At 39.0% G+C, this 12,013-nt stretch overlaps 1 protein-coding gene across 1 annotated transcript; it reads left to right on the forward strand.

The window, feature by feature from the left end:
- Nucleotides 1-4,493: 4,493 nt before the first annotated feature.
- On the forward strand, nucleotides 4,494-7,565 carry LOC128497726 (histamine H3 receptor-like). The gene is made up of 3 exons (XM_053467887.1): nucleotides 4,494-4,732; nucleotides 5,796-5,962; nucleotides 6,789-7,565. Exons 1-3 carry the CDS (start codon nucleotides 4,561-4,563, stop codon nucleotides 7,563-7,565), a joined length of 1,116 nt encoding a protein of 371 aa, XP_053323862.1. The 5' UTR covers nucleotides 4,494-4,560.
- The last annotated feature ends 4,448 nt before the right edge of the window (nucleotides 7,566-12,013 follow it).

The raw sequence follows: 12,013 nt of genomic DNA on the forward strand, positions 1-12,013 counted from the left end.
CAAAGATACAATGTCATATCCTGATGCTCAGCACTGAAGCCGCATCCATTATGCAGAAGCGCTCCGGACTGGAAGGTCAGTTGCTAAGCAGACAAAGACAGAAAACAGAAGAAGAAGAGCTGCAGGTAAGGAAAAGGGGACACAGAAAAGCTAGAGAAACATTGAGAAACCAGTCAATGTCTAGCTTAGTCTATAGTGATGTGATTTATGGTGTACCACCGTCAATGTCTGGCTCAGCATATACTAGTAGACTGTACTGTACTACAGTCTGTACCTGCTTTACTACAGTCTATACTCTGGCTCAGTATATGCTGTACCACTATCAGTCTTTGGTCCAGTATATAGTGATCAGAGTTATGCTGTACCACCTTCAATGTTTGGCAGTATATCTAGTGATGGTACTTATGCTGTACCACCATCAGTGCCTGGCTCAGTATATAGTGATGGAAGTTATGCTGTACCGCCATCTGTGTGTGTTAGAGTGCTAAATATAGAATCTGCCCCGGGTGTCAAATACTCTATGTACTATGAATTTCCAGTGCATGTAAGAAAGCTTTACTCCTGTGGATACATTTCTAAGGGTCCCAATTAAGTGCACCAACACACTCCTGCTGCTAGAGCGAAGCCTGAGGGAAGTGGTAGGTGGTTTTGGGAGGGAACTTGGAAGCTGGGTAGTCAGATCCAGGTGTCAGATAGGCCTTTGTTGCATCTTTTATATTGTTATATTTTATTGTTGTATTGTGATATATTACTATTTACTGGTAGTACTGTTGTCCTTATTTATATAAGGGTCCTAATGATATTTATGCCCTAGATATCCATTTAGGTAGAGGCACTGCCACGTGAACCACAATCTCCCCATAGTGGAGGCCCAAGATTTCATGCTAGGTGGCCACAAAGTAGCCATGGAGGGATTAGCAGGGGTCAGTATAGCCCCAGTCAAGGGCTATATACATATACATATGTTTAGATAACTCATGTGGTTGTACTGACCTTTGCTAAAACCAGATAACTACTATTTTCAAAGTAGGCATGTCAATTAATAACTGACAACACAAACGAACCATTGGTATACCTCTGAGATGATAAACATTGGTAAGCACCATAATGAGCATAATTAAACACAGCAATTAAAATGAACAGCTGCGGTAGAAATTGATTCCCAAACTGTTAACAATTATATAGCTAAAAATATGTGGGATGGTGTATTATCATCTGCAGAACTGATGTATTCAGTGCTTAATTGATTTTCATATAAGTAGACTGGTGAATTAAAATTGATGATAAAAATAACTATAACTCTGTTAACTGGTAAAATAATTGCTAGTTAAATGAGCTTTACCATGGAACATACTTTATTGGATCTACTGTTAATAAGAGAGCCACACATGGGATTCAAGATGGCCCTGGCACTTTAAGGCCAGTCGACAATAAATCGCAGACACCAACTATGTTCCTATATCCTTGCAGCATACGGCTGCATGTATCCAGGTGGCAGTCATGCACTAATGTAACAGGTCTGCTGCACAAACACACTAAATATAAGTGACCAACACCATTTGTTAGCATCCCACCTGGCATTTGCCCGATTTGCCAAATGGCCACTATAGGTCTGGTTGATAAAGTATGACAGGCATAGCACATTGTGAAGTTGGCTCTTGTACAATGTCATTTTAAAGATGCATAAATCGGTGGGAATTTTTTTATCTTTCTGCCTCACGTGTGATAGTTTACTGTGTGATGTGATCACAGCTTACTAACCTGGTTCTTTGCTTGTTTTTTTATGGAAGGTAAAGCTTGCTGGACCTGTCCAAAACCATTAAATAAACCCAGGACCCCAGATATGAGTTCATCGCAAAACACATATACTTGCCTGTCCTTGCTCAAATGAGAGTTCCAGGAGGCCTAACAAGACCTCTCAGTGCATGTAACATGTATGGATACCAAATTTGAATCCTTTGAATCCTTAGAATTTTTGGGGTTTCTTCTTGTTGGTTTCCCCCTTATCCACATTTAAACTGGTTTTTGTGGGATACTCTACTTCTTAAAAGGCTATTATGTTACGTTAAAGTGGTGGTAAGCAACGGAGCTTCCCCTGGAACATTGGAAGAGGGAGAGATGGTGAAGACTGGTTACAGTCATAAACATATACATACAGCTGTAAAACGATAACATATATTGAGACAAGTCTATATATTTTTCATTTGATTGATTCCTTTTTTCTCTATTGGATTGTGATATTGTGGATATCCGCTTTCACGGAATATGATTGGTACATTGCGGAAAGTGTTAAGAAAGGACTAGAAGGAAGTTCTCGCAAAATGAGACTGCCTTGCGTCAATATGATGAAAGTGGAAGAAGAATGGAGAGTAACATGTGTATTTATAGGAGGAAGACTGCAGACTTATATCACGCATAGTCCCTGGGGTTGAACATTTGGAGAGCAGGGTGGTCCAATGCTCCATTCCTCCTCCAAACTGAAAATCCAACTCCAGTATTGCAGCAGATTGGATGCCCAAACTGGATTTGTAGGATCTTGTCTAGAACCTTGATTAAGCCTGAAACAGGCACAGGTGGAGCTAGACAATCAGGGAGACCCTTCATCGCCTGCGCTCCCAGGTCAAGGAGATGCCCTGAAGAAGATCCCCGTGTGGCAAACCTGCCGGGACCTGTATGTACTGTCTGTTGAGGTATGTGAGGGATGTGAGTAGTTGGGCTGGTCAGTCTGGGCTAGATAAGTGTAAGTCAGACAGGGCTTCCGTTGGGAGATAGACTTTTCTTTTATGATTTGTTCGGGTGTTTGATTTGTTCACTTGCAAATCACATGGTTTGCTGCAAATCAGTGTTCCTGAGCCTAATTGTGCTAGAGGATCTATAAAAGTGACATTTATGCCCTCGACTAACAGGGTTTTGCACAGTCTTATAAACACTTAATCCACTGGACAGGATTTCACATATTAAATAATTATATAATGAAAATAATAAATGAAATGTGAAGTTTAAACATTTTCCCTCTGCATATTAATTGCAAAATATGTACACAATGCTATACAGCAGGTTGAAGTTTGTCAAACACCATTTGGAACCCCTAGGTAATCTCTGGCCTGAGATCACCTTTATCATATTTTTCTTAGCAGGTGGCATGCAGTCCGGTTGTTCCCCTCATCTATTTCTTCATTATCACATTTTTAAGACACTACAATATATGAAAAGCCAGGTCAGCTCACGGAACCACTTGCCATCATAAAAATATTATTTGATCCTAAATGCTCCTCTGTGGAGCACTGTGCCCAGTTACAGCAGGTCAACATAGTACATTACACGATTATGTACTATATATCAGCCATGGTGTTCTAAATGCATCCATACCCCGTCTCCTCTATCACCTACTTCACAGTAGCTAGCAAGGATCTGCTGCCTCATGGGTGCTAAAAACAAATGGCGTAATGACAGTGAACACAGAGGTTAATTAAGGGAATACAGCGAGTTATGGTGGAGGGAAGTAACAAAGGGATGGCAGAGTTAAAAAGAGAGTATACTGAGACAGTGCTATAAGGTGTAAATAATTTTGTAGCGCTTATATAGATACATAAAATAGGTAATTATTTGGGACAGTGTTTCAATTTTAAGGCAGGTTTACCAGTCGTGCGTGGTATTTCACACATACACCTCCAAGCCTGCACAATGAAAACATTTGGAAACTGCTCACTAGCAGGAATCGTTGAAGCAGATGTCCTGGCCCTCAATATAAGGTGAATCCCACAAACTATGGAACTCAATGACAGAAAGATAAAAAAAAAACACCTTTAATATAAGGTTAAAGACAAACGTTATTCTTAATTCTGTGAACCATTTGGACATCGCACACACCAATATGAGTGGTTTTACCAATGACACAAGATCTCACAATGCTTCAAAGTTTTCTATATCTCTGTCCTTAAGTTTCTTTATTCGATTGGAATGATAGCCAGATAACTGAATATCTAATTTAATTAATTTAATTAATTTAATTAAAGCGACCCACTAATGAGGTGGGTGTGAGACTACCTTGTTAGATTATAACGGTTATCAAGACACTAAGAATACAGTATATGCAAAATAGAGAACTGAATGCAATCCAGAAAACAGAAATCAGATCCAGTGAGAGTTCATATAATCCCCAGATAGCACTTTCAAATTGCCCTGTGTGGACACAAATGGCACTTACTGTAATTAAAGGAATATCTGCATATAATAACAGCAGTGAAGGGCATATGATGAGCTCCACCCTTTGTACTTCTTTCCTATAAAAGATGATAAACGGAGACATGGATCTACAGCATCCGTGGATATGCTCAGAGCTGAAGACAAAATCACTTTTGGTTTTTGTGGAACAAGTTCTAAAATGTTCTGACAAGTTAAAACGAATGGGTATACCGAGCTTTGGTATCAGAGACTCTAATACCTCTTTAAAATGCCTCCATTTATATATTTTTTGGGCTGATTAACAGAATGGTAACGTTCAAAATAATAAATGAAACTGGAGACTTATCTCTAAATAACATCACTGGAGATTTAGACATGAGGTTTTCAGGTGGTATAAAATACTTCATCATCTTGCTTATATCTTTGGTTATATGTCTCACAGTTTCTGGTAACCTTCTTGTTATGTTAGCTTTTATCGTGGATAAGCGCCTTAGAACGCAGAGCAATTTTTTTCTGCTGAATCTGGCTATTTGCGACTTTTTCATTGGTAAGTGCATTCTTTTTTAATATCTTAAGTTAGATACACTTGTCTTATTATTGTATAGTTTGGGATAATTGGTACAGAGTCAAATTTCTTACTTTAACATTGAATGATGAATAGTAAAAACAAAACTAGGTATTCTGAGCTGTTTAAGTGTTTAGATGTACAATTGAATAACTCAGCACAAACTGACTCAAAACAGATCCAGGCTATACTGGTAAGAGGTAGATTATGAATCAATCCCAAAAGTCATTAAAGGTTATAATTGCCTGATTTTTCTTTTTTTTAGCCACTCAGGAAATTTGGCCTCTACATTATAATTGTAGATGCTACTTATATTTCCGACTCTCAAACTCCCCCACCATTTGTGTACAACCCATGTGAATGTTGGCTCTTTTGACTCCTATCTATGGAGTTGTCCATGGATTGAGCTACGTTGAGCTTCTGCTTTCTAGCTGTTAATATTATTCTTGTGTATAATTCACAAGCCCATCTTTTCCGTAAAATCCCTCCATCCTTTAAAAAGCTTAAATTAAGATATGTGGGTCATATGCTAGTAACATGTGTAGAATGTAAACACATGAGCCAGTGTCCCTGACAGGCGTATTAAAGAAGAATTCACATTAAGATACTCTGCAAGTACTTTAATAAATAATACATTTTAAAAAACACTTATCTGAAGTAGAAATTACAGCTGTCGTCCTTCTCCATGGTCTAGATTATTATTTAAATCATTATTGCCACTGATTGGCTGCTTTAAAAAGCTATCTGTGCAATCAATGGGAACGCTTTCTGCGCTGGAGGTGAGACGTGTTCACTATTCGGCCGAGAACATCTCCTGTACGGAAAATAGCTGACGGACAGGGGCACATGTACAAATACTCAAATTAGCATCGGTACTAATTCTGTACTATAGCAATGTTTCTAAGAATTATTGTCTTCATAAAATGCCAATCTTAGTACTTGCGGCGATTTCCAAAGACATTTTGGAAACGCTACACAAAACAACCAGATATCTGCTCCCTTTTTATATTTTTATGAACATTAAAATGATATATTTCCCTAACAGGAGTATTCAGCACCCCTTTATATTTACCATATATGCTAACCGGGAAGTGGCAGTTTGGACGCTTGGTCTGCAAACTCTGGCTAGTTATCGATTATATGATGTGTGTGGCTTCTGTGTTTAATATTGTCCTGATCAGCTATGACAGATTTCTTTCTGTGACCAAAGCCGTAAGTAAAATTTGTATATTTTGTACTGTTTAAATGACATAATTTTTGCAGAGATTATATACAGCATCACCAATCCTAAAACTGATATAGGCAATGAATACTGTATGCTTGCTACATTTATGTATATCTTTAGAATAGTTAATGTCAAGTTATTATTTAGACATTACATTGTTCATCTTTTTTGTTTTAATTTTACTAGAGTGACCATGCATAGTGCAAATTATAGTGGCTTAAGTAACCAGTAAATTAATGAAAAAGCTGGTGTAGTCCACAACGTTATGATTTAAAGAAAAATACAGTACATTGATGTCATTTTTTGCATCATTGAATCATCGTGGATATACCTCTAGCATGTGATGTTTATATGATGATTAATGGGATGTTTAGGGGAAGGTAACAACTTTTATCAGACCAACACAGAAAAACATGCACAAAATTAGTGTCATTGGTTCATTGGTGCTTTTTCTGGAAAAATAATTAGGCCCCCTAATCTGACCATTTTCTCCGATATAAAGACTTCTTGGTCTTGTCTTAGATTCAGGAAAGTCGTATACCTATGCCGTGCATGTTTAAGTTCCTCTCTGCTTCTGCTGGGAGCCTGTTTCAGTTATCTACCACCCTGTCAGTAAAGTAAAACTTTATAGTTTTAGACTATGACGTCTGAGGTCCTGAAAGCTTATATAATTCTACTTCTTTTTCTGTGTTGGACTTTTAAAATGTAACCCGTTTGAAGAAAGGTCTTTAGTTCTGCTATGTTTCATAAAAAAATTATGGGTTCAGTGTTTATTGTATATAATCATAATTATTATTCTTTATCTTTGACCAGGTTTTATATCGCTCCCAACAAAACAGCCACAGGTCCACTGTCATTAAAATGGGCTCTGTCTGGGTATTGTCATTCCTTCTCTATGGTCCAGCCATTATTTTCTGGGGAAGTATTTATGGACAAAACGATATATCAGATACTCTTTGTGCGGCTGGATTTTATGAAGTTTGGTATTTTAATTTTGGAACTTCGATTATAGATTTCGCTCTTCCTCTATTCAGTATTTCATACTTCAACCTGAGTATCTATTGGAATATCAAAAAACGCAACAGAAAGAAAAGGTGTCCTTCAGGTCCCCATCATTTAAAGGAAAATCAGAAACGTCCATACATCGTAGCAACTAATGCTGTTCTTACTTCTACGCCATTACACAAGGAAAAGGAAGTTTTGGCAGGCGTAAGGAGCAGAGTTAAGACATTCTCAATCCATTGCTTTTACAGTAAGAAAATATCTTCTGTTCCACCAGCGGACAGTCAAACAAATACACACAACATTCAAACCATTAAGCTTTCAAGGGACAAAAAAGTTGCTAAAGCTCTTTCGGTTCTTGTGTGTGTTTTTGCAATTTGTTGGGCTCCGTACACGTTTGTAATAAGCATAGGTAAAGCCTGCAATGGCCAATGTGTAGAGCCATACTGGTATGAAATCACCGTCTGGATGCTATACATAAACTCTGCCATTAACCCTATCCTGTATCCTTTATGTCATAAAAGTTTCAAAAATGCTTTTAATATTATTTTACAAATGTTTCTAAAGGCATTTAGATGTATGAAATAGATTACGTCTCATAAACATTTACTGCACTATAGAGGATTTAACACAGAAAATAATAATACAATGAAAATAATAATAGTTGAAGCTCAAACATTTTCCCTTTTCTAATGCTTACAAATTGCATGCTGAGATATGTAAACAATGCTATAGGGCTGGTTGACCATTATTGATTGAAGACCACTGTGATACACAAAAGTATATGTTTCTTGAAAGCGACAGCCCAAGGTATTTTCCTAGGATCATTTGGACACTTGTTTTTATCAGACACATCTATGGGACCCGATGGGATATACCGAAACTTATTAAAAGACTTTGTCCTGGCAAAGCCATTGGCAGACTTATTTAACCACTAATGGCAGGAGTAGTTCTAAAAGACTGGAAGTTGGCAACTGTAGTACCATTTCACAAAAAAGGTAGCAGGGAAGGTTCTGCCAACTACAGATAGTAAGTCTTACATCAGTGGTTGGTAAATTAATGGAACCCATGCTTAAGGAAAGGACACATTAATGACTTGCATGGTCAGTACTTTTTATATTTGTATTAGTGAAATTACAAAAGGTAATGGTAAGGTATGTCTTTTTTGCAGATGATACAAAAGGTGTGGAACAGGGTAGACCTCCGAGGTAGAACAAGTCCAATGGAAAATGACTTACGTAGTACAGTGAATAGTATTTATACATTGGTTATACAAGTGGTTTTAAAGAATTCTTTTACAAAATGTTAAATAAAGTCATGTTGAAACATTTGCTAAATAAATGTCTCGGCCTTTTCTAAATCCAATCCCACTTGTGTCTGTGTCTCATTTCGGATTTGAAAAACCGGGGAACCTCCTGGATATGGGCAGTGCAAGGGTCAAGCGTAGGTGTACAGTTCTTGAGACCACATGTCCAGGATATTGCCACATTGGAGAGAGTTCAATGGAGGGCTTGCAGAATATATGATTAAGGGATCTTAATATTTATAGCTTGGAGAAAGGAAGAGAGAGGGGGGGATGTAATAAAAACATTTCAGTACTTAAAGGGATTTAACAAAGTACAGCAGAAAAGCTTATTTGACAGGAGTCAAATATTGGAACAAGAGGTACTAGGCTAAAGCAAGAGGATCAGAGGCTTTGAGGTAATGTAAGGAAGTTCAGCTTCCTGAAATGGTAGTAAATAAATGGAGCATTCTCCCAGCTTGGGTGGTGGAGTCTGATACAGTGGGGGAATTTAAACAGGCATGGGATACACATAAACTCTATCCTCACTATGTTCCCAGATGTTCCCAGACTGATGGGCAGGGCCGGGAATCAAATGGGAATTTGCCCACCAGGAATCGGTGAGACGATTGGCCCTTGGTCTATGTGACCTGAGTGCTGACTAATGTTATTAATTTGGCTGGTGGTCCATGCAAAAAAATAATCATTCCCAGTCCGGCCCTGCCTGTCTGTGCAACTTCTACCCCCTAACCAGCCTTCCTTTGCCATTACTGCCCCCTAAACAGCCTGCCAGTGCCACCTCTGCCACTTAAACAGCCTGTCAGGGCCACCTCTGTCTCTTAAACAGCCTGCCAGTGCCACCTCTGTCTCTTAAACAGCCTGTCAGTGCCACCTCTGCCACTTAAACAGCCTGCCAGTGCCATCCCTGCTCCCTAAACAGCCTGACTGTGCCACCTTTGACCCCTTAATACTCATTCATTAGCCTGGTATTAATGTGAAATTGATGGCTGAAATGTGCCTTTAACACAGTTCTAATTGATACAGCATACAATGAAAAGAATCACTTAGTAGTATGCTAATGTACCACTTTTTTGTATTAATGTGAAATTGATGGCTGGAGTGTCCCTTTAACACAATTCTAATTGTTGCAACATACAATGAAAACAAATATCCTAGTATTATGCTCATATACCACTTTTTGAAGTTGATTTTAAGAAGTAATACCTTTAAGTATGACCATTAAAAAAGAAGATACTGAATTTTATAGGTCGTCTAAGCTATAAAAAAAAAGTAGATTTGCAGTCGCTCAGTCCTATCATTTTATCGGAAAGGGGGTGCAATATAGTAAGTGTAACCTATAATACCAATAAAGAAACGTACACTGTGGCAATGTGACGCCTCGACTCACCATGGTCTTTGGCAACCCTAAGCCTTCGGGTTAAAATGTTGCATTGCTTGTGTGATTGGTGAACTAGAACAATAACTAGAGTAGACTCTGTGGCTAATATTGTTATATCTAGTTTTATTATAATTGTACACAATACCTGTTTATATGAAATCAATTCCCCGCAGGTTGGGATATGTTCAACATCCAATATCCAATATCATATGCCTTTAATCATCCTTCATTAGACTATAATTATTACCATACCTGGGAACTCCCCGGGTTTGCCTCGAGATTCTCCGGTTCTCTGGGTCATGACCCGAATCCTCCGGGACGCGGGAGCGGGGTCTTGACATGCCCCGCTCCCCACCCATTTTCCATTTAAATCAGTAGGACCGCCCATCGACATCAGCGGGACTGCCCACCGACGTCAGCGGGACATCAGTGGGCAGTCCTGGCCGTGTCCTGCAAAAGGAAAGGCTCCGGGTAGCTGGAGCCCAGAAGTTCCCAGGTATGATTATTACATTTACACAGCTTTTAGTAATGTATCCAGGGCTAGGTATCTCTAAAAGTAACTACCTGTGTTAGGGAATTGATACAGGCCTCTGGAAAGTACAGTTTATAAGGACCTTATTATACATGTATTGGAGTGTAAAGTGATCCACAGCGGAAGGAGTCTTTTTAAAATCCTTAAAAAACATGATTCCCAAATGTTAGAATTAGATGCCCACAAGGAAAAAATGCAATTGGAACTAATTATACCCAAGAGAATAAGCACATATTAAATTTGTAACTTCAATGCGTCAGGGAAATCAGTTATGAGAATCAACCTCTTTTCTGTTATTACAATATTTAATATATGCCCTTGGAGATATCTTTAACTGCTTTCAGATTTTAGAAAACGAAATAAGGGAAAATTTACACACAGCAAAAATACTGCTATTAACCTTTACTGGTTAACAAGCTCCTCCATGTCCTCATGTTTAGACAAATGGCTTATATCAATAATATAAGAAGCGTCATAATGCCAGGGTTGCAGATCAGGGGCAGGTCTAAGGGACAGAGGTCTCTCTTCCAAAAGAGTGGGAGCAGATCATCTTACTGAATGTTCAGATTCCTGTACGTGCCACTGTGCTGTTTGCAATGGAGATCTATAAACCTATACATAGCATTCTATAAATACATAACTTATTATGATATTAAACATTCAGGTTTTGATTTACATTAAAATAATACATGTGTGTGTCATGCAAACTGCCTATGTTTAAGGGTTAATATGGCATTTTGCATGAAGAAGAGGAAATTTAGTTTCTTCTTAGGACACATCCTGCAATAAATGTTATCTGGAATCCTGGCCAGGCCCCACCATAAAATCAGTGGGCTGGAAGAGCAACCATGAATGATGACAGATGTCCTCTCCTGGGGGCTATAAAATCCTACAAGGCACCAAGCAGTGGGGTCACACACGGGGTGCAGCAGTCAGAGTTAAATGAGAAATATGGTTAAATTTCCATAACAGAATCATAACATGACAGTGGTGACAGTGTGACCTCCAGAATGCTATCAGGTAGATAGGGGATGTTTGGTACTTGTACACTTGTTATAACACGGGGGACATGAGAGGTACCGGGGTACGTTATTAATGTACAACATGACATATTCAAATATCAGGCAGGAGTTTGCTGCCAGGGTGTACGACTGAGCTCATTAGTGCCTGGGCTACTCACTATCCTCCCCACGTGACACCAAATTGGCATCTCGCAGAGACACAGGAAGAACATTCCAATAATTCATGGAGAATTAGAATTTGCATTTTTGGACATCTTTGACAAGTGACTTGTATTTTCTTTCTTACCACACTTTTTATCAGAATAAATATAAATTAATCAGTTCTGTCTTTGTGTGTATCACATTACCAATTTTGACTAAATTGGGTTTTTATGGAGTTTGAGCAGTTCAAGGGGTTACCAAGGCCACCTTAGGTATTTTTATAGACCTTAAAAAGAACTTGATGGCAGCAGCGAATACATGACTCCTTAAACCCATAGCAAGGTGAACAAACAAGAAGAACCAAATGCCCCATCCAAACCCATGTGAAAAAAAGACAATAGACACCATTGTGTGGGATAGGGCATTCGGCCACAGCCTTATTAAACCATTCCCCAGGCCAGCCGAAACAAAACATTACACATCCGGAAAACAACCTGCCAGCTGCTGAGCACTAGGCCCAACAGGCAGTTAAATTACCACCGATCTTACCAAGAGTCCCAGCCCTGCGGGTGCCATGAGCCGCCCGCAGGACACGCCTCCCCACGCCCGCTATGGGCAAATGATCCAGGTTGCCTGAAATTACCGCGCTGGCCAGGGGAC

This window comes from Spea bombifrons, chromosome 5, assembly GCF_027358695.1.
Source record: "Spea bombifrons isolate aSpeBom1 chromosome 5, aSpeBom1.2.pri, whole genome shotgun sequence".
Classification (NCBI taxonomy): Eukaryota; Metazoa; Chordata; class Amphibia; order Anura; family Pelobatidae; genus Spea; species Spea bombifrons.